Source organism: Lepisma saccharinum, chromosome 11 (genome assembly GCF_977018435.1).
Source record: "Lepisma saccharinum chromosome 11, izLepSacc3.1, whole genome shotgun sequence".
Taxonomy (NCBI): domain Eukaryota; kingdom Metazoa; phylum Arthropoda; class Insecta; order Zygentoma; family Lepismatidae; genus Lepisma; species Lepisma saccharinum.
In genome coordinates this window covers 33,887,727-33,914,648 of record NC_139239.1, presented here as the reverse complement: position 1 = coordinate 33,914,648, position 26,922 = coordinate 33,887,727, and the positions used below count along the sequence as shown (strand labels likewise).

Genomic DNA, 26,922 nt, shown 5'->3' with positions numbered 1-26,922 from the left:
TGCTTCATTATTACAGTTGGCAACACTAGTTACTAGCTAGCCAATGAACATGCACTGCATAAAAGAAGCAACCACTACGCCGTGCTATATTGCCACATTACCGTCCCCGCCGAACGGTGTGAACCGCGAGCTGGAGCGCTATTCAATTGTTTTCAATGATGTTTGCGCGAGTGTGTCCAGGAATGGAATGACAATATGGCAACAATAGCGAAGGTTTTCTAGCAGGGTAGAACACGTGATACTAAGAGAGAGGGAGACGAAACGAAAATTGGTATCTACGCAACGGCAAATTTATGTGTGTTGTACTCTACGTCTACCATTTATGTAGTGTGAAGAGGAAGAGAAGGTTGGTGTAAAAACAAGTCAGTATGGAGCTGAAAGAAGACGACCGTCGGAAAATGATCGTGCAATATTGGACAGAGAATCGTGATGTTCGAAAGTCCGAACTTGTGAAACATTTTCAACGTGTAGGATTTTCCCGTCGTACGGTTTATAATATTGTGTCACAATTGGAGCACAATTAAAGCCGGGCAGTGGACGGAAGTCGAAGTTAAATGAACCCAGAGTGTTGCAACAACTGCGACGTGTTACTGCAGGTAAGGTGGCAAAATCCTACCGTGAGCTTGGTAGGAGGTTTCAGTGTGATAAAAACACAGGGAAGAAAGCATTACAGAAGATGGGGATACGGAGATATAAACGAAAAACTATGCCAAAAGTGACGGAGCAACAAGTTGTTGTCCAGAAACAGCGTTTAAGAACCCTTGTGACAAAAACGTTCACTGCAACAAATGACGTGATTTGTATCATGGACGATGAGACTTATTTCACCCTAAATGGCAATGAGTGGCAGCCGAAAACCTACTATGATCCTGGAACTGTTGCCGTGCCCGATCCAGTGCGTTTTGCTGCCAAAACCAAATTCCCACAGAAGGTGTTGCTATGAGTGAGAAAGGACTGCCGAAACCTCAGTTTTTCAAGGCTGTCCTTGCACTCAACGCCGACCGGTATGTAAAGTTCTGTTTGCCTAAAGTGAAGCAGTTTATCAATGAATACCATCGTGGGGACAATGTTGTTTTTTTGGCCAGATTTAGTCAGCTGCCATTACGCTGCACAAAGTCTTGCGGCCATGGAGCACTTAGGTATCCCTTACATATCCAAAGAACAGAATCCCCCTAATGTTCCCCAACTGCGACCCATTGAAGATTTCTGGTCAAATTTAACGCGGATGGTGTATGCCAATAATTATCAACCACGAACCGTTGCAACCCTCATCCAACGGATCCGCAGATGCTTGCGCGATGTTGATCCATCAACATTTGCTCCATCTATGCAGAAAGTGCCCCAAAATTGTCGCAAGGCCAGCAGACTCGGTGTGAATGTGTTTGTTCATTGATGTTCAGATACCACCCTTGTATACCAACCAGCACACGAAATACATCTGTGCGTTTTTGCCCTTGACCACAGCGTTTTCTTTTTGTGCACTTTTTTTTCACCATACGTTAAAGTAACATAAGGCGAGTTAAATCAATGTCAGAGGTCCTGCTGCACCTCGCGTCATGTTCCCTTGCTGTTTTTGGTCCTTCCAAATAGCTAATGCTGTGGTCTTGAACTCAAGAGGTCCCAGGTTCGATTCACGGTGGAGGCATGTGGTACAGTGGTTTGAATCCCACTTTAAACTGTAAACCGAATTCCAATTATGTATTAACCTGTCAGAGCATGAAGTGGAGACTCAAACAAAGCTTGTCCAGACATGCGTGTACTGGTTCTTTAACGGACCTGGTTGGCAGATACACCTTAAACAATAGATGGTCGCTAGGTGGCCGAGAGACAGAGTTAAGTACTCGCCACGCAGGTTCGAGTACTAACGCGGGAGTGGATGTTCTTTGTGAGCGTCCCTTCATCAGTTCCATCTAATCACCACTCCTCATCGTCGCGATTAGCTAAAAGTGACACAAAAGAGACGTACAATAACAAATATATAACAATGCATGCTATATGTGTGTTTCACCTACGTCACAGACTGTTGCATTGTGGCTTCGAGCAGCCATGATTGAGGCCAGTTCTTGTAAGAATGCGGAATTCAAGTGGGCGGGCGGGAGATACTAACATCCACATTCGTGATCTAAAACAAACATGCAGTTGGTGCAGATGTAACGAACGTTCTTTGCGAACGACAAATAAAATTGGCCGCAAACTCGGCGGCTGTGTGCATTCTGACGTCACATGAAACCCACCTACACTTCTTCACGGTAGTATGCAAGAAGTACATAATTTATCTAGGAAACTATGCGTGTCGATATAAATTCCATGTAACATTCCTTGAAAATGTTCGTGTTTTATATATTTTATTTTTCACATTTTTATTTGGATGATAATGGGGAAGATTAACAGCCATATTAGCATTCCCCTTGCTTATCAGTCTTCCAGATGTACCATCACTGCCTTGAAGAAAAAAAATGATGTTTTGAGCAGAATATAAAAGGGAGTTGAGGTTGATGTTAACTGAAGACTTGGTGCGATTGCTCGCGATAAACCGATTTGTGTGTAATCTTGGCAGACCTTGAGTGCGTGTGTGCGTCCTTCGCCGCTGGCCAAACTCACTCACTCTCGCTGTGTGGATGGCTGCTCAGTAAGCCACCGACGATTTCACACAACCGGGACAACCGCTCAAGTGGACCCGTGCCAAGGGGAACTACAAACGATCGCATAGCTTGCTATACCCCGGCCGTCCTTTCCGCAATCGTCAGCTGTTCTCCTTTATCTGACGCCCACGGGCTGTTCCAGTGCCATCTGTTGATACGCGAGCGAAGTATAAGACGGCTAATAAAACCTTAACGTTTGAACTGTATGCCAAGGCGGCCAACTTAGTGGGAAACTCGACCCGACAACGATGTAATCGGATTATACGGATTAACAATCCGAGATCGTATTTTGACTTTCATGTTTGCTTTTCTTGCATAACAAATTTAGAAGCACGACATGTGCCAGTCAGTTCTTGTTATTGTTTTCATGCAGCCACTACAAGCCATGCAATGATGGGATAGTACCTTGCATTGGCGGATCTAGATTTTATTTCTGGGAGGAGCGCCGAATATGCTGTAAGCATATGATAAGACGAAACCCTGGAAATACATTGCGCAGATTTTTCTACGTATTAAAAGGAGCTTTGTATGTGTGTGTGCGTGCGTAATATTCACATCTAAGACAATTTGTGGTCAGATAAACTGATCGGAACTGGACCTTCAAAGTGGAATCCGAAGCACTGCACGATATACGTTCCTCCATCGGGAAACGAACCCAGGACTTTTTGATTGTAAGGTGGTGATAGCATTAGTATTTTTTTGTGAAACAGAAGTGGTTCTAAGTTATTTGTATTAACAATGATTACAGAAGGGGATAAGGGCAATTCCATTGTGAAGGGTGTGACATTCAGACAAATTTATATTAATTTATTTTAAAATTATTTTCTTAGTCTTCAAATATGTAACTATCAAATTCATGTAATTTCATTTTCCTTGATGAAAGGTATTTAATTTCAGAATATTCGTTCTCCATCTCAATTCTCAGCTACAGAAAATACATTTTTTGTACATGTGACGGGTCGTAACACTTCTGAGACATGACTATGACCTTCCTCAGTCTTTCAGAAAACTCTGAAATATGTGGGTTTACTGAAACAATTTCAATATATTTTCACAAAGCTAACTTTACTCGACATTTAGATGCTTTGTTTCTAAAAATAGTACTACATGCATTTTTTTATAAACATTTTTTGCCCGTGAGGGGTGTGACATCATGCACATGTAGGATTATGGAACATAGCTATGAAAATTATCACAAATAGATTCTTCAAACTAAGGTTTGTATGAGAAATGAAGTAGGATACTTCAGAGCTTGAGATGTAGAAACAAAAAATGAGGCAATTAGAACGAAATTTCAATTATTTTAGTTTTCTTATGGTATAATACTGTATCATAATGAAACTAAATTATGTAGAAACACCACACATAAAATCCAATTTGTACTATAATAAGTAATAGGTTTGAAACTATATGTTATTTAAAAGCCATGAAACTAATGTTTGTATTAATAATTGCAAATTCTGCATAGTTTTACCTTTAATTCCATGCATAATAAGTAATATTTTCAATAAAAATGAATTAACCTTGGATGTCCACTTTCACATGAAATGGCTCATAAGCATGTGAGAAGTAATTTCCACAGACGAAACTGTCACAAACCTGTGCAATATTTGACGTAGAATACTCTGGCTGGCTTTGTGCCCATCAATTAGCGTTATTGCCTTGACTCATGGTCATATTTAGAAGGGGGGTTAGGGTTCAACCTCCCCTAAACTTCTGGCAAGTTGAATTAATGGATGTTCAGAAATCAAAATCTGTAACTCATTTTCAAAAATGTATTCGCAGCTTCACAAAAATGCAACAGGGAGACGGACAATGCTGAAACGATCGAACTAGAATTTTCAAACATTTGAAATTCTGAAATTTGAGCCAAATATGTTTAATTCTCGTAATCGCAGCCCACCTGGGACCCCTCCATTTTCACTTCTGCTGTCCTCTTTCTAGTGTTGTTCCTGGTTCAGACTAAAAATCCTCTTATCATTGTCTCAAAATTCCCGTTCCAACTTTTAAATTCTCTGTTTGAGAAGGGCTTAAATCCCCCTTGATAAGAGTTTAAACCTAGGATCTCCAGCTTCGTTGCACGTTCCGTTCACTATCCTTCACCCAGCGGTTGATATAGTACATACATTTAACCTATAGGCAGTCCTATAAACCACATACTTGTATAGTGCATAGTGCTGTTTGCAAAGTATAGGAAAAATATGAGCACAAAATATGAGCGTCGGGAAGTGGGATCCAATCGGTCCATAGAACGACCCCCTTCCATGGAGTCTACATCGTTTAGCCTATTGAAAATTACAAAATAGCAGAATGTTTGTTAGTTTTATCAGAAAGTTCAGTCAGTATTCGAACAGAATAACGAAATAACTGCGTTAGGTTGAAAAATTGAAGTTACAATACAAGCACCAGGTTATGTTATTTTCTTATAATATTCTACCATTTAATCCAAAAAGTAACTGGTTACAGTTTTCAAAATTCCAAAAAATAAGTTTTATGTGACTGGTCAAACAACATAAACTTTATGACTAAAATTTCCCTATAACTTTTAATGCTTTTTCTTGAAGGTGTCTAAAATTTCAGTACACACTGTATGAAACATATGGATCGAGTAGAAAAGTCTCCTCAAGGATATAATGACAGCATTATTATTATTATTATTATTAATAATAAAAACTAATTTATTCCCAAATTATTATTATTATTAAATTTTAATTATTATAAAATAACTATTAGTTATTATTTATATTATTCCATTTTCTGGCGACGCCAATGGGAACAATTACAAGTGAACCCCCGAAATTTTTTCCTGCCTGCGGCCATGTCCCTTGTAACCAACAGGTCCCGGGTTAAATTTCAGGCATAGACTTACTTTGGTGTCTCGTGAATCTAGTTCCGAGTGATGTATTTGCTTTGCTTTATTCCTTTTACTATCTGGAAAAGTACTGCTGGAACATTATTTGTTCATTGTAATGTAATACCATAAATACTTTTCATAATAGTTTCGGAGTGGCACGTGTCCCCGTGCCCCACCCACTAAAATCCACCAATTGCATCTTGAACAAAAGCACAGACGTTTTCATTCATTTCTTTGTCGATTTCTACCCTTCAAACTCTCATATTCACTGCAGCGATTAACCTAATGATACAATATTTATGGTAATGTATGTGATTTGCACAAAATAATATAACTCAGTCTCGTGAACTAAATAGCTCATTAGCAGACATGGGCGTACCCAGACTTTTTTTCCAGGGATAGGAGAAGCAAAACCCAACTTAAGGGGGCAAAGAACACTTTCCCAGGGAGAGAAATGAATGTGTACTTCGAAATTGTAGCAATGCATTATTTTGAATTATTATTTGAATAACATTTATTTTACATTCCAAGACAAAAAGCACAGTGAACCAAGTAATTTTTTTAACCATTCGTTTCCCAGGGGAGTTGCAAGTACCATCTCTTGCCTCCCCTTCCCCGTTGGATACGCCCATGTTGCCAGATGCAAAGAAATCTTTGTAAGAATAAACTAGCTTCCCGTGGAATAATGTATAAGCAAGCTTATTATTGTTTACATATCTGAATATCGGTTTTAAGCAGAGAAAACTTGCACAATGTTGATTCTTGCTTTATCAGTGTGCTGACCACTGTCATAGAGGAGATTTACTGTACCATAAATGACAGAACTGATTGCAGATAGCGTAAATGTCGTTTTATTACTGTTGTTTAAAATATAAATTTATTATTATTGTATATCGAGTAAGTATGTTAGGGTATTTGATTAAAATAGTATAACTTGTTTAATCTATTTTATATATGTATTTTTATATTCTTATATTCATTTTTGTAGATATACCATTATAGCTTTTATGTGAGTATGTTAAATAAGCAAAGTGCAGTATTTTGGACACTTTTGGCTATAGATATCATAGGCGTGCGCAGACCCTCTGATTAGGGGGGGGGCAAAAACCTTGATGAAAGTTCAGTCTAGAAAAAAACCTAATTTTATCTCACTGTTTAAATGTTATTGCATTGATGGTGTGTGTATATACTATACCCCGCCCCCCCACACACACAATACATACATACATAATCAATTCATCCGCCCCATAACAAACCAACAGCAAAAATCATATAAATTGTCTGAAATGTGCGCGCTTCTTTTCCTCCAAACAATTGTTCATGCAATTAAGAGAAATCCGTTTAGGAGCAGTACTTCTCTCTCTGGTACTTCACAATGCACTGCAGAAAATAAATTGCGAGCGAAGCGAGGAAGAAAATTTTCAGATCCAAATTTTAGCAAAATGAAAACAATATTGATTTAATATGGCTCAAAAATTTTCATGGAGCGCCATGGCATTATCTTCTACATTTTTTTCATTTAATCGTTCAGCGTCCAGGGCCAAGTCCCGCCGACCCCTAGCTACGGCTCTGAACTTGACAAAACTTGATAAGACTGCAAAAAAGCAGAAGTTGCGAGCGAAACTAGCAAGAAAATTTTACGAAATGTATTTTTATTTGTATAAAATTTGAAATCGAAGGGGCAATTGCAGCTCTGTGCCCCGCCTGCAGGTGTTCTTGGCCGTCTGGAAGAAATAATGCAAGAAAGACGTGAAAACTAATTCCATCTTGAGTATCCGTTTGTCCTGCTACTCTTAGATTCTGCTAGTCTTGCTTTCCTTTACTTCCATGTTTGCCCCCTAAAATTGATTGGGGGCCGATGCCCCCTGCCCTCTATGGTTGCGCCACTGCACCCCTATCCCCCGTAGTTGCTTTGAACTTTCATTGGCTTGAAAATACTTCATTTCCTTTAAGAATATAATATCGTTTAATAACGGCAATAAGATTCATCTATCCTAAATTTCTAGGTGAAAATATAATAATATAGGGCATGGAAGTCTGGAAGAGGGGGAAAGGATGGCCACATCTCCCCTTAGAAACCGAATGTCAACCTTAAAGTACATTTTGACACGTATAATTTGGTTTCAGTCATAATAATTTACATTAATTATTATAATGGGGATGCAGGAATGCGATAATTTCAAATTCAAGAGGTGTTTTTTGAGGGGGTAACACTATTATCGGGTAACATGCACCATGGAAAAATTATCAAACAGAAAACATAGAATAATGGAAGACAACTTGTTAAGACTAATTTGAGTAATTGGTTCAAGCCAAACGTGTGTCATTTAAAAATATATTCTACTAAAGAGATTAATGTAAAAATTTAACATCCGCCTGGAGCAGTGGCAGTTATGTTTAGCTTGTATCATTCTCTTTAATTTCAGACGGTCCATGATTCCATCTCGCTGACAAATGCTCTGGGCATCCTGCACATATGCGTCTCTCCAAAGTCGGGTAAGTAAGGCGAAATTTCTAGCACACTTAATGAACCAACTTCCTATGTAATTCATTTGTTATTTTATAGGTTGGCTATAGCATCATGGTTGTCAGAAATTATTGTTCGCATTTCAGTTGTGAATGGTGAAAGAATAAATTAACCAATCAAACAACACAGCGATGTCCGTTGAACAGTGGAAACTACGGGCTGTCACTGCGAATCAGCGCGTGCGGTGTTGCAACGTTCCACGTAGTTGAATAAAAATATGTATAAAATCTGTTTCGCAATGCAAATTAACAATGATACTGGATTTTAAAAACAGATGCGAAGAGCTTCAAAAAGATACCAATATTGTATTTGTAGGATTACCCAACACTAAGAAGAAGTTATTTCGCAAAATTGATAAGAACGGGTTTTTGACAAATTTTAAAAATCTCACAATTAAGAATTGTGTTTAAACTCTTTCTGTCTGCACCATACTAAAATTTCATTACGATCGGATCACCCATTTTTTATTTATAGAATTTCAGAGAGAGCGATCGTTTGCAAAACTAAAAAAACGGCACTTTTTGGGTCTCAGGACGATAAAAAATAGAAGGCGTACCCGAAGAAGAAATTGTTAGCATAGATTAACGCAAAATTGAAGAATCTAAATTTTGATGTAACTCGTTTTTATGTAGGTCTACTGGTTAATTTTCACTTGGAGTCCAAACTCTGAGTATCTGTAATTTTTATTCCGACACTAGACTTCTCTTTTTTTTCCCGATGACTGTACATCGCGTGCTGGTGAAAAAGATCGAAGTATAGTTGTTCAGTTTGCCATGAAATGGTTAGTTCTATCCTGTAAGTGTCATTACTTTTGCTCTTCAACATTTGACAACTCCGATGGAAATTGTAAACGTTCTGCATGCTACGTGGAGCCTCTTGTGTTCAGTGATTCAAGAAATTTTAGTGAGACAGCCTAACACAAGCTGCATTTTATAACAGGCGATCGGCAGGGACTGCGCTGCTCGGAGGGTTTATGTCAAATAACTGTCGAGATATGAAAGAAATCTCTATAACATAGTCCCACATAGTAGACACGCGAAGGTAAGTCACGCAAACGTAAATTCTATTCACCCTCGAGAAAGAAGTTGGTACTTCTTACGGACTTCCTGAAAAAATGAACTTCGGATATAAATGTGGATATAAAATTGAGAAATTGCCTATTCTGAAGCCAAAGTTCAAGCCAGTTATATTTTTTCGATTACAAATGACCTCTCGAGTCGCACGGTGCTTGTTATAAGTTGGGAACGAATTTAAATTATGCACATTGTATCTTTTTATGGGTGCGTCATTTCTCATCTTGTGATTGACAAACAGAATGTAACCTAGTCTGTCCAATAAAGAAAAGTTGCGTCGATTAAAATGGTCAGCGAAACGTTCTACGAAACTAGAAGTTCCAGAGTCGAAGATATGGATGTGTAATTGCATTTGTCTCATCGTCATGATTAAATTAAGAGGTAGAAGAGCGACGTAAATAAGTAAAGTAGAAATAAGGAATATTAAAGAAAGACATTGGCATTCGGTGAAAAAATCACTATCAAAGCTTTTCTTGTTTACATTCTGAAGCATCAGAAACTCTTTGACCATTAGGCGGATATGCACACGGGAGTTGTAAGAATATTACACACACACCACACGCATAATTTGTGAGAGAGGGGTTGTTTACAGGATATTGCCGTACATCAAGGATCAGCTTTCACAGCGTGTAGATCCGACTACCCTGGGGGAGTGGTTATCAACGCACTACGACGCCAGGGGTCCCGGGTTTGAATCCCGACCTGGGCATGGCTGTTCTTTGTGAGTGTCCCTTCATCAATTTGATCGTATCATTTCCGAATGTCGTTGTTTGGGTCGCCCTGCTTTAACGTCTGAAATAAGTCGAATCCTACCGGAGTCTCAAAACTTATTTTAAAGTCTAAAAGGCGCTACCCTCGTATGTGTCTCAAATATTCTTTCGACATCTAAAATAAGGCGATCATTCCACAGTCGTCTCAAAGCTTTCTTTAACGTTTAATATAAGGTGCTACGCCCTTTGGGGGTACGTACTTAAATGTTATTTACCACGGCTATAGAAATATCTTAATCTCAGGGGATAGGTTCTTTGTTCGAGAATTCCAAATAAGAAAGCGTTTTATAGCCAAGAGGATATAGTTAAATGCGGATCTATATTCTGAAAAACTATACACAATACAGAGAAAATATATAGCGAAGCTCGTATATACATTGAAATATATGATGATTCCAAATCTACGTCGGTTATATTCTTCTTGAAAGGAAATCTTCTTCTTCTCGTAATTTCTGGAAAAGGCTTCTTCCTTCCTATCTTTGATTTTGGGAAAAGGCTTCTTCTTCTTTTCTTCCTTCTATTTTGGGAAAAGGCTTCTTCTTCTTTTCTTCCTTCTATTTTAGAAAATACTTCTTCTTTCTGTTTTTAGAAAATACTTCTTCTTCTTTTCTTCCTTCTATTTTGGAAAATACTTCTTCTTCTTTCCTTCTTTCTATTTTTGGAAAATACTTCTTCTTTTTCTTCCTTCTATTTTGGAAAATACTTCTTCTTCTTTCTGTTTTTGGAAAAGACTTCTTCTTTTTCTTCCTTCTATTTTGGGAAAAGGCTTCTTCCCTTTTAAATCGTAATCTTATTTATTACATATATGCGCTCGCTTTCCCCGCTTCTTTGGCAAACGATACAAGCTATACTTATAGAAAGAGTAGGGTCGACTAAACTGACAGTAGCGCCACCTCCTATGTAACGACCAAAAGGGGAATAGCCCAGGATCGCTAACAGCAAGCGCTGCCTATGGCCCAGTGTGTCTAATAAAAAGCGCAACAGTAAGTGCTTCGGGGCGTCTAATTTGGACACAGCGCCACCGAGGGACGGACAAATACAAAAGCTGACGATATTCTCATCGTCAGAAGATCAAAAAGGAGAGAGATATATTTTTGAATTCATTTGCTCACTTATTAACTTTCCTAATTGTTTCATATACGAGCATATTCTTAATTATCTTAATTGGCTATTTACAACATTTTATTCACTCCTTCTATAATTTTTATACTCTTCCCCTATATATTTTGCATTTACTATAATATATATAATCGCTCTTCTCCGCTCCAAGTTTCTACAATGAGCTCTGCTCTTCTTTATATGACGCGCTGCCATCTATCGTCGCTCTCGGGAAACATTTCTTCCTTGCATTTTTCCTTGTGTCGTCGGAAATGGCACGTGACAAAGGTGATCACTCACATTGTCGTCTCAAACCTTCCTTTGACATCTAAAATAAGGCGATTACCCCCACATGCATCTCAAAGCTTCCTTTGGGCCTCCCCGATGGCTTAGTGGTAACGTCATCGCCTTGTAATCAAGGGGTACCGGGTTCGATACGCGGTGAAGGCACATTGTGGTTCGGATCCCACTTTAAACTATACGTCGAGTCCAGATTAGCCTTTCTGTGCATAAAGTGGACTTTAAAAAAATCAAATCTTCCTTTAACGCCTAAATTAAGTCGATCACCCACACAAGCGTCTAAAAACTCAGAGTAAATCTTCATTGAATCTAAACAGCAACAGCTAAACAAGGTGGTCATCGAGTGTATGAGAGAAGGTCGTTAAGCCATGACTAGACTGCATTATTTCGCAAAAATCAAGTGCTGTTTTGCAAAGCACGAAAAGGGTATTTCAGTTTAAAAATAGCTCCTTACTCCCATCACAGTATTTTCACATATTAAAGCCTTCTTCTTTCTGTCCTCAATCGCTTTAAATGAAGTATGGTCATCGCTAGAATTTTTTGTAGTGGGGTCATACGTTAATATAAAATTGAATAGTGGGAATAATAAAACAGTTATTCTAGTAAAAATTATTATTATTATTATTTACGTATACTAGATTCAAAACTGTGGCTATTTCACTATAGCATAGTGTTCGAATGTACAAAAATTCGCTTTTTGAAATTTTGAAATGATGTGAGAATGTGATTATATACATACCTCATAATTAATTACGAAAACGTATCATTAAAATAATTAAAGTAGTGACATGGTTTCAAGTATTCCATGTTTATTTGTAAAAAGAATAGAATACAGTATTCACGTGGAAGACCCTGGCTTCAGTTCCCGGGGTGGGTGATCTAAGGTCGAGAATGTGTGGGATCGTACCCCCACATTCCCTAAATGCCTTCATGGCAAGGTGCTATATGCACGGAGAACTTTTGCTTTACACATTCAAATATTTATGTTGGCTTACATGTGATTATAAAATATAACATTTTATAAAATTCTTACCTTGAATACTTCAATTGAACAGGTTTCGATTATTCTCTCCTTTTGAGTAAATTTCAGAATCATGTATTCATAAAATGTTTCCTGATCAATCTTTCACATTCAGAAGAATGCTTTTCTCGATCAATAGAACAGACAAATTGCTCAATCGACTTCCCTTGTGCTGAGATATGACAACAATACTTCTTTGAACCAGTGTCACAAGAACATAATTCATTCACTCATTGCACTACACACATGACCTGCCGCGATTTCAGTTCTAACCGTCCTTTGTCACTTTTAGCTCCAGTCATAAACCATCCCCGGTCAGCCAACATCTCTCCCAAATTTCAAAATAAGCATCGTAATGCATCTGACCTGGTTGTTTGAAGAGGTCAGTGACCTCATTCTCCACTCGTCTACAAGTGTTCATTGGAAGAGTGATGTTCTTGGCCCAGAGAGGGATTTCCCTATCGTGTCTCACCCTTTTTTCCCTTTCCTGTAAAATTTGGCTCCAAAATTTGCCTTTCTTGAGAAATTCCATCCGGGAAACAATGGGTTTGCAACACTGACCAGGATTTGCAAGAAAACTTGCTGCTTTCGATGTATGCACCCCCTTACATGCGTTATCCTGTCTAAAGCAAGCATGCGAGGTTGCCACCTCTTAAGAAATCAGGTTGCCACCTCCTAAGAAATCCAACTCGTGAAGCACATTCATTCTTCTTATTGAAATGAACAAATTAGTCTTCAACCTCAGGTTTTGCAGATAGCACTGGAATGTACGCCCCTGATTATTAAATTTTTGGCAATTTCCTAAGTTTAAAAGATATTCCTTGAATGAGGTTTGCAAAAGTTAATAACAAAATAGACAAAATGAACCCACATGTCAAGGGCAAATCTGCCATCCTGTCAGTGTGTCCACACAGAAACTACTAGTGCAGGAATATCACCTAGAATGTGTTTGATTAATGCAGAATTTGTTTTAGTTTCTAAGGCATCTCTTTTCAGTAGAAATTGTTTAAGTTGTTGAACCAGTACAACAACTTTCAGTATATACTATGTAACATATCTTTTACAGTAACCTCACCAAAATTCATCATTCATTCTCGGAATCCCTGTATTTTATTACTACTAACTTAACAGTATTTGGGATAAGTTGTAGCATAGTGGTTTTTACCATACATTATCTACCAAAATGTCATTTAGACCAGTGGTTCTCAAACTTGTTTCTTGTTGTACACTTTAGTCGTAACTAAACCTCTAATGTACCTTACCATAGTTTTTTATCCAAATAGTGGGTTTTGGATAATTTTTTTTGGCTGCCTGATTGGTGGGGCCTTTTTTATATGTTGGAGGCATGTATCTGGAATACAGGAAAATGGCATTCGAGCTGTATGTGGAAAGAGGTAAACAAATGAACATTAGTATCCTACTTTTATTGTTTTATTGGGTGTTCCTATGTTTACATTCTTTATTATTAATTACAAAAATAAAAATGTGAAGCACATGTGTTAAGAAGTATATAATAAACTTTAATTTTTCACATATTTTTTTCCGAGTTGTTGAAAAAAAAGTAAAGAACAAAAATAAGTTTGTAAACAAACTGTCAAGTTCAATTATGTTTTTTTTATTGTAAATCCTCAGAGTTTCTAGTGAGAAGGATGTGCCTGCATAACCTAACACAGTTTCTTGACGTCTGGTTGTGCACTTGAAACTTTCAACTGGAGATTCGGCTCCAATTTTTTTTTTGTTGTTGTTGTTTGTTTGTTTGTTTCGAATGAGTATTTTATTTCAAAGTATAAACAAACATAAGAGTATCAATTACAGAATCAGTCTTATTTTCCTGTTGAGTGTTAAAGCTAAAGTCTGAAACAATGAAGTCTGCTCTATATACCTGCAGCAAAAATGTTGTGGAGGTATTTTTGACATTTCTCTTCCGAGCTGATCGTGTACCCCCTTCAAGTCATTCATGTACCCCTGAGGGTACGCGTACCACAGTTTGAGAACCACTGATTTAGACCCTTTATAACCAGTTCAATGTTTATCAATAATTGTATACTTCCAGGACCAAACCGGGCACAAACCATAAAACAGCTGGTTGCAATGAATACAACTCAGGCATTGCTAAGAATGGTGATGCTGCATGGAAGGGATTCTGCATATTACCCTGAGCAGGTTATTCATGAGCTTATTTGGGTGCTTAGTCAAATTGCTCCAAAAGGTAAGCATTAGTTATTAGTTTTATAATATTACAGATTTATTATGTTAATTGCCAACAACTGTACTAATCCAAGAATTGTATTCAAACATTTATACAAGAGAATTATTGTAAGTTTTTTTTACCATGGTCGAATCATTTACTACTTATAATTTATTTGTTTATTTATTATAATTATTATCCTGTTGGGTGTGGGACAGGCGCGGCTCGTGCATTATTTTCCTGGGGGTTCACCGAAGTCATATGACACATATTCAGTATCCACAAATATACTTTTTTTGCGAAACAAAGGGATCGGGGGAGGGGAGCTTAAAAGATTGGTACATAATTTTTTCATAGAATGAGGTTTTATAGTAGAGGTGTGGGAATAAATTTAGGCCTAAAACTAAGTACAATAAATTGTGACTCTATGAAAGAAATTTCGGGTTTTATTAGAAAATGATGGACGTCCTCAGGTTTTGTTCCAGGGATGGGAAGCAAGATCATTTTTTCCAGGGGGGGACAAATGAGGCACATTTTTTCCTGTAATAATGTTGTTCTCTCAATAAAGCACTCCTTCAGTCCCTGCAACGCTTCTATAATAATTATCATAAATTACTGTGACTGAAATGAAATTATATGTGGATAATAAATAGTTTTAGGTTGACATTAATTTTCCAGGTGGGTGTAGCCCCTTTTCCCCTTTGGAAGTCCATGCCTTCAATTATAAAACGACTAATTACAATGGTCCTACAATTATTAAAGGGAAATGGCAACCAATGCCATGTGCGTACTAGAAACCTGAGACCCTTTCATTGAAACGCTACAGCATTTTTATTTCTTTCTTCAAATTTGGAGTTGCTCGACCAGCACACGCATTATCTCTAATTTTCTTTCAACACACGAGAAAGTTTGTTTCCGTTAATTGTATGCATTTTAGCGGCCATTTCTTACCTGCGCAGACAGCAACACCTACACTGCATCAAATGAGTAACATAGTCCATCCTTTGGAGCATCAATACTTTGCAAAAACTATCCAAGCACTTCCAAAACTTACAAACTTGAAACATTACACCGACAGGGTTTGTCACGTCTTCCTTTCTTGTCTAAGATCGCGCCATTCTTTTACTTTCACATATCCAAAGTGTTTCCAATCTTTAAGGAAAAAGTCTGAATGCATGCACGAGTTATTTTAGTAATGTATTTCTTTTATTTTAATTCATCGTATCTAATTCCAGTTTTCATTCATTTCTACTCATCCTTCTCTGCCACAATTTTGCATTAATGCCAAGATGTTCGGCACAAAAATTATTCAACAGAGAAGATTGAATATGTAACATGTGCGCTTCAAACTTGAACTTCACAGGGCAACACTGGAAGGGAGGAACCAGCTGAGTCTCACTTGCAGCGAGGATGGTGCCTTCTGGCTTCTGCTGTGCCTTCTGACAGAGCACGAACTGCGCATGACCGTTGGCCGGAGATCGAGGTTCCTCAGTATCCTCTGCCATGTATTTTGCCCATATAGCTGCCCCGAGCTTATGCCTGCCGCCCGAACCTTCACTATGGCAGGAGCTCTCCTGAGGGGGTTCAGCTGAGGGTCTGCACGAGGGTGGCCGACTTGCGGTTTCTCTTTCTCAACAAAAGAATTTGCCGTGTTACGGACACAAACACATGACTTCTTGTGTAGAAATTTTAGCGAAAAATTGTCAAAAGGTAAAGACATTGTTTATTGTCCATTATCGAGGTAAATGCCATATATTACTGGGGGTTCACTGATCCTGTGCGCTATAGGGCCAACCGTGCATGGTGTGGGATATATGATTCTTTAATGTTGAGAAATGTTTATGGTTTTATAAAGAGTATGTTAAGTGGCTCCTAACAATTTCCTTTAAAGATCTTGTACTCCTAGTAAAAATAGAGAAAAATACATTTTTGAATTGTAAAGTTGAAGACAAGGTAATTTGTGAAACTTATAGAATGACTTTTTAGAGGTTTTGTTTTAAGGTCCATACCTTATTTTGTTCCTTTGTGTGTGCATATGTGTGGATAATCTAACATCGCTCTTTTAAATGATAACTTTTCTTATTTTCTATCCAGTGATTTTGAAGTTTTCCAAAATGCAAGACCAACACTCTCTGAGTCTAATCTATCAATTAACACAATTGAAATGGCTATGAATTTCATGCCCCATAAATGCATACATTCTCATGCTTTATTGATACATTGATGTAACACAACTCCACTGTTGCATTATAAGTGATACGTAATGAATGTGAAGAATACTTATATTCTTTCTTTCTTTCTTTCTAATAAATATGGTATTGAAATTTGATCATAGCACCTGCCATAATGTGCTAAATAATTGTGATCATACTTTCTATTATATTTCTTATTTTTTTCTCCGTCTGGACCTGTTTTCATGTCTCCAACTTCCTTAAGACATGTGTCGTTGCAACTGAAATTTCCTGTTTGTTTCAGATTCGAAGTTTTCTGTCAAGGTACGCCTGTTTGGTGTTGTTAAAACATTCCATGCCATGTTAAGATTTTACTTTGCTCATTCAAGGATGCTGTATCCAATCTTGCTTGTGATGAAATCTCTTACTCGAAACCGTAAGTGTAATGAAGTTATTTGTATTTTTTTGCAGTTAAGTCTTATTATTGTATATATTTTTCCAAGTTAAAAAAAAAAGAAGAGGAGGATTGATGAACTTTACATTTCTTGCATATGTTATGCTGCTTTAGTTATTAATGGAGACTTATCCAAAGAGGAAAACAAATGAAAATATGGACTAATGTATTATTCAGTGATCCTAACATTGAAAAATTATAGTTTTGTTAAATATCCTCTTCTCGTTAAACCATATCAATTTAATATGTTGCATCACTTTTAGGTGATGTTATGGAATTTTGGAAGAAGTTTAGAAAGAAATATCATTGGGTAAAATTTGTATGCAGTAACACTGTTGGAAAGGATTATTATAAAATTCAAGAAATTGTAAAAAATAAAATGATAATGACATTAAATCATAAAGAACAAATTTCTAAGATTGGATCAGATTAATCAGTACTCAGTCAGTATCAACCTGATGCAAACATATTGATTTATAAATTTCTTGTTAAAATTTCAACATTTGTACAAATAGTTTGTAACTTATCAGAATCAGTATCAGGATAAAAATTCACACTACTCCATCCCTATAAATTATAAATTTAAGGATCTTTGTTCCCTTCTTTTTACATTTAACCTGCCAAAATAAAACCAAAATGAGGGTTTTTGAAACTCTCCTGAACATGAATAGAATTAGCATTCCCCTGCAGGAGATGAGCAACTCTTATAATCAAGTAATGGACAGCAATGTATGCATTGGTATTGTTATCCAATAAATATTTTTTTTCGTTTATTATCTAATTTGTTTATCACAAGATATAGTTTTTAAAGACAGTGGAGAAGAAACCACATTTTTATATTGAGTCTCTGTTTAATCAGCATATGATAAATAAAAACTATACTTGTGCTATTTCTAATACATTATATAAAGTGTTACTACTAATAAATCATTTGATCTCTTAGTAAAGATAATTTTGTGTATGTTTTGTTCCAGAGACCACAACTACATTTTTGGTGAAGGATGGTGTAGTTACTTCAGTAGATAAAATTATAGGTGTTCTAGGTGTAGCTGGTACCCCTAAGTTAAGATTGACATTAGATCTCCTGGGCCATCTTACTAGAAACAGTAAGTTTAATGATAATCTATATTTTAGAAATTAATTACAGAAATACCTTAGCTTACATACGTATATATGAGCTGACTTTCTCCTTCTTTACCACCAGTCATTGTGAAGAGTATTGAAATACTGTGAAAATAAGTACACATAAGGTGCATTCACAACACAAGACACTAAGTCACCCAATTCTGAGAGCATACAGCAGCTTGGCTTATATGACTATGCACACATTGTACTTCATGCATTTTGTATAAACACCATGCTTAAATAATTTATAGGTATTTATTGATTTGTTTTAGCTACATAGACGTTTACGTATATGAGCTTTACATAGATATATGTAGTTTGAATAAGTGTTTACTTTCATTAATGGTTGCACAGCAGAAATCATTAGCCAATGAATGTCAGAGGTGTGAGTATTTCTTTGTAGGTGTCTCATCGTAATTTCATGCAATCATCATTTGTCCTTATTTTTCTGGAAATAGCTCAAAGAGGCGGTAAAATAATATGAAATAAGAAAAATACAATAAATTCAAAGATATAATTAGCATAATTGAAAAAAATGTAGCCACCTTTCTTTGAGTCATGCATTAATCAATTATGAAACTGAATCATTCAAGCTCTTGACAAAATGTTAACTTTTGGGGGGAGGACAAAGTTTCATTTGCAGTTTTGGAAAGATGAGCCAAAAACAATGAAGGAGGGAGAGTTAGCATACAAGGAGAACCACTTTCAGAGTTTTAGATGCATAAGAAGGTGTGGTCGAAGGAAGGGTGGAAGCAAGCATAAAGAAAGGAATATGATGTGAAGGAAAGTGCCCGTGGTGGCTCAGTCGGTAACGTGTCTGACTACCATACTAAAGGTCCCGGGTTCGATCCCCAGCCAGTTCAAATCCGGGAACTTTTCTAAGTTTGGAAGCGGCCCCAGCGCCCACCCTGGGGGTAAAGGCGGTCAGGAGCATGATGCTGATCATCCCACTCACGACCGGATCAAGAAAGTGTGGGGCGTTACCCCCACACCACCCCCACCCCCTATATGCCTTGATGGCGTGGTGCTCAGCACAGGGGAGCACTTTAGGAAAGTGCTTCTCAGATGATGTCGCGTATGTTGTGACTAGCACTTTGTTGAAATTTTTGCAGTAGTTTTCTTAATAATAACTTTGTGTATGTACGAAGAGATGTTTATTTCCTTTATTACCATTTCAGATTAAATATTTTATACAACCAACATAGTCTCTATTCCTTTCTTACGAGGTTATCACAATGACAAAATGATTGAACACAATGTGTGCCATTTCCTCTGTTCGTAATTATTTTGTCATTTTTATTCCAACTTATCACGTTCTTTTATGCAAAAATATTCAAATCAAAACACTTTCTTCTAATTAATAATGGGCTGCCAAGCTGAAAACACCTTCAGGTCAGTCAGTAGGCCTGCTTTTGTTTTTCCATTTCTTCTTAAACTTATCACTGGTAAGCAACCTTTATTTTATCTACGTATTCTTCCGAATCTAATCTTTACAATAGTATAAGATACATATTACCATTTTTGTTGATAAATGCTGTCACTTACAACAAAAGGTATTCCTCGCGATCCATTCCCAATACTAACTGCATGGGGAGAGTACGCAGAGTGCGTTGTATTAAGCCAGGTCTACCGTTGGTATAGGGACAGTGCTGGAAGTGACATTTACTTTACCAGCATATACAAAATGATGTTCCTTCTCTGGTATAACTTCTGTATTCTCAATGCCTTCATGCTACAAATGTGCATTCTTTGAAAAATATGGTCATATGTAACATCAAAACAAAACAATAATGTACCACAGATGGGGAGCAGCATTATTTTATATGCAAATAAAAATTCACCAAATAATTTAGTTTATGCGGTTCATTTCATACCGTTCTTAATTACCATTATAAACCATTGTCGACCCTTCTGATGTTTCTCACTCCTTCCACAGAATTACAGTTGGTCACACAGTGCTGAATTGTGATGAATTCTATTCAGTGGGTCCTATTCTATAAACAATATAAATTACAATTTTACTTACTTTTTTTGCGAGTGTGATACGTTTTCTTCAATTACGATGTTTCGAGAGATAACTTCTCTCTTCTTCAGGTTTCGGTGTTATAAACAATTCATAAAGTCATAGCTTCGTCAAAATATTTCTTCCATTGTCAACAGGATCAAGGGTTAGGTGAAATGTGAGTGGGGAAAAATATAGGAAGATCGATTACACACTGACAATTTACGTGCTTTAAAGCCATCGTTTGCCTTAGTTAAAACCTATTATACAAACTTATTTGTCCTCCTGTATAAACTTGCAGACAACTTTATTGCAGACAACTTGACTGTGAAATAGTGAACGGTTTTTAGAATTTTAAAGGATTTTACAGTTTTTAAAAAAAATTATGCAGTAGAACAAATAAGTTTGTATAATAGGTTTTAACTTAGGCAAACGATGGTTTTAAAGCATGTAAATTGTCAGTGTGTAATCGATCTTCCTATATTTTTTTCCCACTCACATTTCACCTAACCCTTGATCTTGTTGACTATGGAAGAAATATTTTGACGAAGCTATGACTTTATGTATTGCTTATAACACCGAAATCTGAAGAAGAGAGAAGTTATTTCTCGAAACGTCGCAAAAAAATGTAAGTAAAATTGTAATTTATATTGTCAATCTTGTGAGTAATTCGCACATACTAAATATGAACGTCTATTCTATAAAATACACATGTTAAAGGGGATTAGTAAGAAAGAGTATTGAACTTGTAATCCAAGTGATATAGCACCACTTTATTACTCTTGTTATTTTATTATTTCTCCTTGTACAAAATTTGTGGTAAATTATATTGATTACAGTTTGTTATTGATTGATCTGATTTTTGTTTGCTTGTTTACCAAATAAATGTGATGTTTTTCAGCAGTTTGCAAGCTGTCAACGTGGTTATATTACTGTAATAAATAACGTACGTATTATTGTTGATTGTTTGTCCATTTATGGAAAAATATTCAGAAACCTCATTGTGTGTTGCAGTCTATTTTGTTGATAATATGTGAAAAATCATTATTTTCAGAGCAGTGCTGCACTCGTGTTTTAAAAACTGGCCTTTTGTCAACTTTATTAAAGATGCTTGAGCACTGGGAAAAATATGAAGGAAAGATACGCCTTAAATTATGCAGTGCTATTCTTACGACCATTCAACATCTGTGTGTACTGAGTAAGTTGCTCTTTAAGTTCAACTTTTATTACTTAGTTTCTATAAAGTCTTCTACCAAACATTTTATTGTAAATAATTAATTGTATTTTAAGTATTGTACTATATAAGTAATTAGAATTCAAATTCTGTAATGTGGGTTAATTCAACTCTTTGTGGATTACAAATGGTTAGCCATAAACAAACAAAAATTACAGAGGTGAAGGAAAACTCTTGCAGGCACTCGGCACAATTTCTGTTGAGAGATTATGAACCACGTGCCTTACACCTGTGACTACCTTGTCTTCAGTCTGTTGAAGAAGGCCTTGAAGAGTAGGGGTTTCACTTCCGATTAAGAGGTTCATGATGCTGTGGAGGAGTTATTCTGCCAGCAACCAGCATCTTTCCAGAGGGTATACAGAAACATATTGTGGAGGCACATAGTGGTTTGGATCCCACTTTGAACTGTACGTCCAGTCCCGATTAGCCTTTGTGTGCAAAAAGTGGACTTAAAAACAAAAACGAACAAACTTGTTGAACATTAGGACCACTGCCTAAAAGGCAGGGTGCATATGTTTAGACTCACTGGGACTGTTCTCAGGATGTTGTCATTATTATGTATAGTGCATGATGTCCAGTACATAAAATGCTTGTTTCTCGACCCCTGTCTATGCTTAATTTCAATGCCTCTGATATTTATTTATATATGAGGTTGATCATTTACTTTAAAATACCTCTAAAGTTGGAATAGTTGATTAGAAAAAAAAATGTGTGGAAATCCTGTAAGTTCTCATTTTAAATATACTTATAGTCTTGAAACTTAATCCCAAAATTACAAATATAAGCATTTTGTACTCCTTAATTAACATTTCAGTTTGTGAAATATAGAAAACCCTACAACAAAAAAAAAGGGGGGGACCATCGAAGTAAGCCTGCCTCCACCCGCATATATTCAAGGGTATGCACTTAATGTCCTGGTACCTTAAAATAAACCAGGACCTCAGTTTCCTGAATTTAAACTTTTCGTCTTTGTTTTCAATTTTCAAATATAAAATACAAATCCAATAAGAAAGTAAAATAAATGTAGATTCTTATACTTAGCTGCATTTAATAATTTAGAGTTTGTATTATTGTATTGGCCTGTTCTGGTGACCGGAACAAGTTTTGCAATTGTTCGTTTATTTACTGAGCATTAGTATGATTGGAAATTAATTAAACTTATTAGTAGTATAGATTAATTAGAGTTAGTTTTTAGTTCATTTATAGGTTAGTTTTAGTTATCTTGTTGTTAGTAAGGAATGCTATGTATAGGAGGGACAACCATTCTGGTATCCAGAACAATTACGGGTTTGAGAGGGATGGGTATGAAGGGGCGAGGGTTTAGATTGGGGTGATGTTAAGTGGATCACGGTGAGTGATGGCTTAGATTACTCTGCACGGACGCAAGTTACCTGTCTGGTTTCCAGGTCAAGTTTTATTGTAGTGTGTGGTAAGAATTTGCTCTTGAGAAAAGAAGTTATATCCATACTGAATACTGAGCTAGTTTAATAATTTAGTGGGTATCTATTCCGAATAAACTCTTCGTGTAAGAAGTTTTTAGTTTCTTATTTATCTCGCCGTTGTTGCAGGTTGTGTGTTGAGGAGACACACCTGATAAGATTCATTCCATGTCATCTTGGTTTTCGACATGAAGCTGATACTGCATTCCACGCTAGCGACTGTGGCTGTGCGAGGTTCAATGTCCATGCAAACAAAGACTGTTACGAGAACTGAATTAAATCTTAGCCACGTAATTTAACATGAATTAGTAACACAACGTGCTGAGTTTTGATAGCATACTAATTGTACAGAAACTGCAATTATTAGATATATAATAGATATGACACAGAATACGTAAAATAAACGTGAATAGTAATATGCAGACTCGATAATAAATGTACAAGTACAGTGGTAGTTAACTATGTGACAATTATATATATATATAAAAATTTATATATATATAAATCTTTTAAATTAGATTATATTAATTAATAATCAAATGTATGTTCATGGTTATGATTACACTTTCATTGTTAAATATTACGGTTTGATAGTAAGATACACAAACTAAATGGGATATGAGACAGGGAATACAAAACAAAGTGTAAATAATGTATTAGTTTTAACATATTAAATAAAGTTTATTTGATTAATTAATTAATTAATAATAAATGTAAGGTAGGTTACAACCACACTGTGTTTCATATTTATGTACACTGAAGTGAATAAGTATTTGAGACTGGTAAGATATATTGCAGATAACACAATGAATATCACAGCATTACATGGACTTATGATGAAAATTACATTTTTTTTTTTTAAATTTCCTTTTATCTAGGGAACCCTACAATAGTGTTTAATTTTTTCGTAGTGCATATTTCAAAATTACATTCAATAAAATGTAGTGTTTCATGCCACATGTCATCAGAGGTAGCTGCAAGAAAAGTCTGATTGCTTTCTGTAACATGATCAAGACCATAATTTTCTATACTTTTAAACCCATTTTAAACTATTTTAATTATGTTGTAATCCTTCTACATCTCCTTCATTTTCCCATCTCTGAAGAAGTATTGAAGTTGATCCAAAAATTCAGAAGAGAAGAGAAGGCATGTGTTGAGTACAGTAAAATCTTATTTTTACAACACATGGTATCAGCTAGCATGTAAAAAACTTTTTTATTGTTTGTTTTCCATATGTATTTAGCTGCCCATCCCCCATCCTTGCTGATATAATTATTATTTCAGAAAATGGACGAAACGCTCTGAAAGCAAACAATGGTCTTAATTTGCTTCATAAGTTCAGTCGTAGTTGCCCTGAGGACAAAACATTTGATACTTTGCTCTCCAAAGTATGTGGAATTATTACCTTATGCTTGGAGAAGCAAGATCTTCCTGTTGATAACATTCAAAGCCCAGCCTGCTTCCCTCTGCCAACACTGAATGGAGTGAAAATAGATTTTGAAGGTGAGTTTTTACATGTGCATTTAGTTTCAGTGAAACTATCAATTTATTACATAATAGGAATAGATCACTATACCTTTTTATTTACAACAACCAGTATACATTAGCAAATATTTCAAATATTTAGTGATGATTACATGTATTTATAAAAAGTTGAAGGAATATTCACCAGGCTCCTTAACATAGACGCTGACTTGGGTGGGGTGGGAGGGGGGTAGACAAGGCACCTCCCCCCGAAATTCATCAAGAAGTATATAAATTATACATAAAGAAAAATATTGTTGTCAATATGTCCCCCCCCCCCACCATCACCTATAGCATTTATTCTGCATAATGTTGGCTGAAGGCATAAGCTGGTTTTTTATCAAAGTGTACTGACATATTCTGGCGTATATTGGTACTTTGAGTTAGATCTGAATATACAGAGTAATCCAAATGTATGTACCACTTTTTGTTTCGCTGTGGTGGTCTATGTTGTTGGGTTGTCAGTATCCTTCCAGGTTGATGTGATTGGATAGAGAAATTCTCCAGCATGTGCATGTATCTCTCGGCATTCATTGACTCGCAGAGAACATATGGACCGATGAGCATACCATCACATATTTAAAAAATTGCGCATTTGAAGCCCTAACGCCAACTAAAATATATTTCGAGCAAAAACGCATGTAAATTGTGTTTATCTTGCAAAATTCACTTAATCATCATGTTGAATAGTGGTGGTGGTTTCAACATTTAACGTGTTGCTATATATTCCACCTGAAAAATTGCTTTTATATTTTTGTCTGTTTCACAGCTGCAACTCTTGTAATAAGCGAGGAGTTGTGGGTTCATTAAGAGATTTGATTTTTTTATTTTATTTTGATTTGATTTATTTTACTGCGCTTCTTGTCCCACTTTTGGCTAATTTGCGAAGATGGGGATGAGTGATGATATGATGAAATTGATGAATAGACATCACAAACGTCCATGCCCAAGCCAGGATTTGAACCCGGGACCCCTGGTGTCCCAGCGCGATGTGCTAACCACTCCCCCATGGGGGCCGGCGGTTCGTTAAGAGAGACAGAAGGACTAAAAATGAATAATTTTTCAATAAATTATAATGAGTGAAAGATAAAAGTATAAAATGCTGTTCATAATGGATTCTGTTGAACTGGATAATTAAAATAAGTTTTGTATCTTTCTTCTTACCATATCTTGCAAAAACATGCTCAATAAAGTATTGGGTCGATGCAAATTTTTGTTCTTCCCTTTTTCTTTACATACCTTTTTCACTGTGCTGACGTAACCCCCAAACACTCCGCCGTGCATTTGATACCTTGGTTTAATCACACAGAACCGCCATCACTCAATACTGTGCGTACGAACAAACACGCGAACTTGTGAGAGGCCGACTGCCCTGATAGAATGCACGTAAGAATTATCATGGCTCTGTGAGATTTCAGGCAATAATTCATGGCAGGAATGTAAACACAGAAGTGACAAATGAAAATTTCGGCATCTCTACAATGCTTTCCTTTGCGCAACACATTGTTTAGGCTTATTTCCCGTGTCAAAGCTGTTTGGACGCGGAGTTTAAAGGGCAAGCAGCGACGCTTGGCAACAAAGCTCACTTGTTTTTAGCAACGATGCGAATTACACGAGAATCGGTTGCCAAGAAAGCAATTCTCTCTGTTGTTTTCAATTCGTACAGTGTGAAAGAATGAAATATGGAAATTTTATTTTTATTCTACGGCCATCATTTTGATATGTATTTCATAACCATTGGACTGGCCATTTCCGAGATTGCAACATCATAATTAATCATTAATTGTGGCTGTTCCACAGCTGATAGTACCATTATATTTGGCTGATATATTTCCACATAAACAAACTTCAATCAGAAAAAAAAAATCATATTTTTACAAAGGTTTTACATGAAGCTACACACAATTGAATTCGACTTAGGTAAAAATACACAAAAAAACTACACTTTTACAAACATTTTTGTCTGAATAGAAAACAGACAGAGTTAAAATCACTTAGTCTTGTGTTCCATGTTTCCCCTTGTCCACCATCTCTGCACCATGATTGGGAACTCCCACACCTCCATCCGAGCTGCAATTGGGGTACAATCAGTCACTGACAGCCTGAACGCAATTTTCATTCACCAAAAAAAAATAAAAAAGGCAATTAAAAAATGACTAGGAACATGATACATTTCAGCAGTGGAACGAGTTTTCAACCTAACTACGCTGGACCCTGTGGTAGAATGGTTAGCACATCGCACTACAATGCCAGGGGTCCTGGGTTCAAATTCCGGCATGGGCATGGATGTATGCGAGTGTCCATTCATCAATTTCATCATATCATCCTTCATCCCTATCTTCGCAAATTAGCCAAAAGTGGTACAAAAAGCGAAGTAAAATAGAGCAAATCAATCAATCAAAAATAAATCAACCTAACTACCTAGACCACCACAGTGAAACAGAAAGTGGGACATAAATTTGGAATATCTTGTATATTTATACCCTTTATAAGTTGTAAA

At 36.5% G+C, this 26,922-nt stretch overlaps 1 protein-coding gene across 5 annotated transcripts in view; it reads left to right on the top strand.

The window, feature by feature from the left end:
- Nucleotides 1-26,922, top strand: part of LOC145994707 (cytosolic carboxypeptidase 1-like) — a 259,414-nt gene that overhangs the window by 102,366 nt on the left and 130,126 nt on the right. For all 5 annotated transcript variants that reach the window (XM_083130889.1, XM_083130886.1, XM_083130888.1 and 2 more), the window contains exons 4-9: nt 7,923-7,992; nt 14,339-14,494; nt 16,949-17,080; nt 18,073-18,204; nt 21,280-21,423; nt 24,183-24,401. In XM_083130889.1, the coding sequence (XP_082987015.1) occupies nt 7,923-7,992; nt 14,339-14,494; nt 16,949-17,080; nt 18,073-18,204; nt 21,280-21,423; nt 24,183-24,401 (853 nt within the window). The remainder of the gene's footprint in view (nt 1-7,922; nt 7,993-14,338; nt 14,495-16,948; nt 17,081-18,072; nt 18,205-21,279; nt 21,424-24,182; nt 24,402-26,922) is intronic.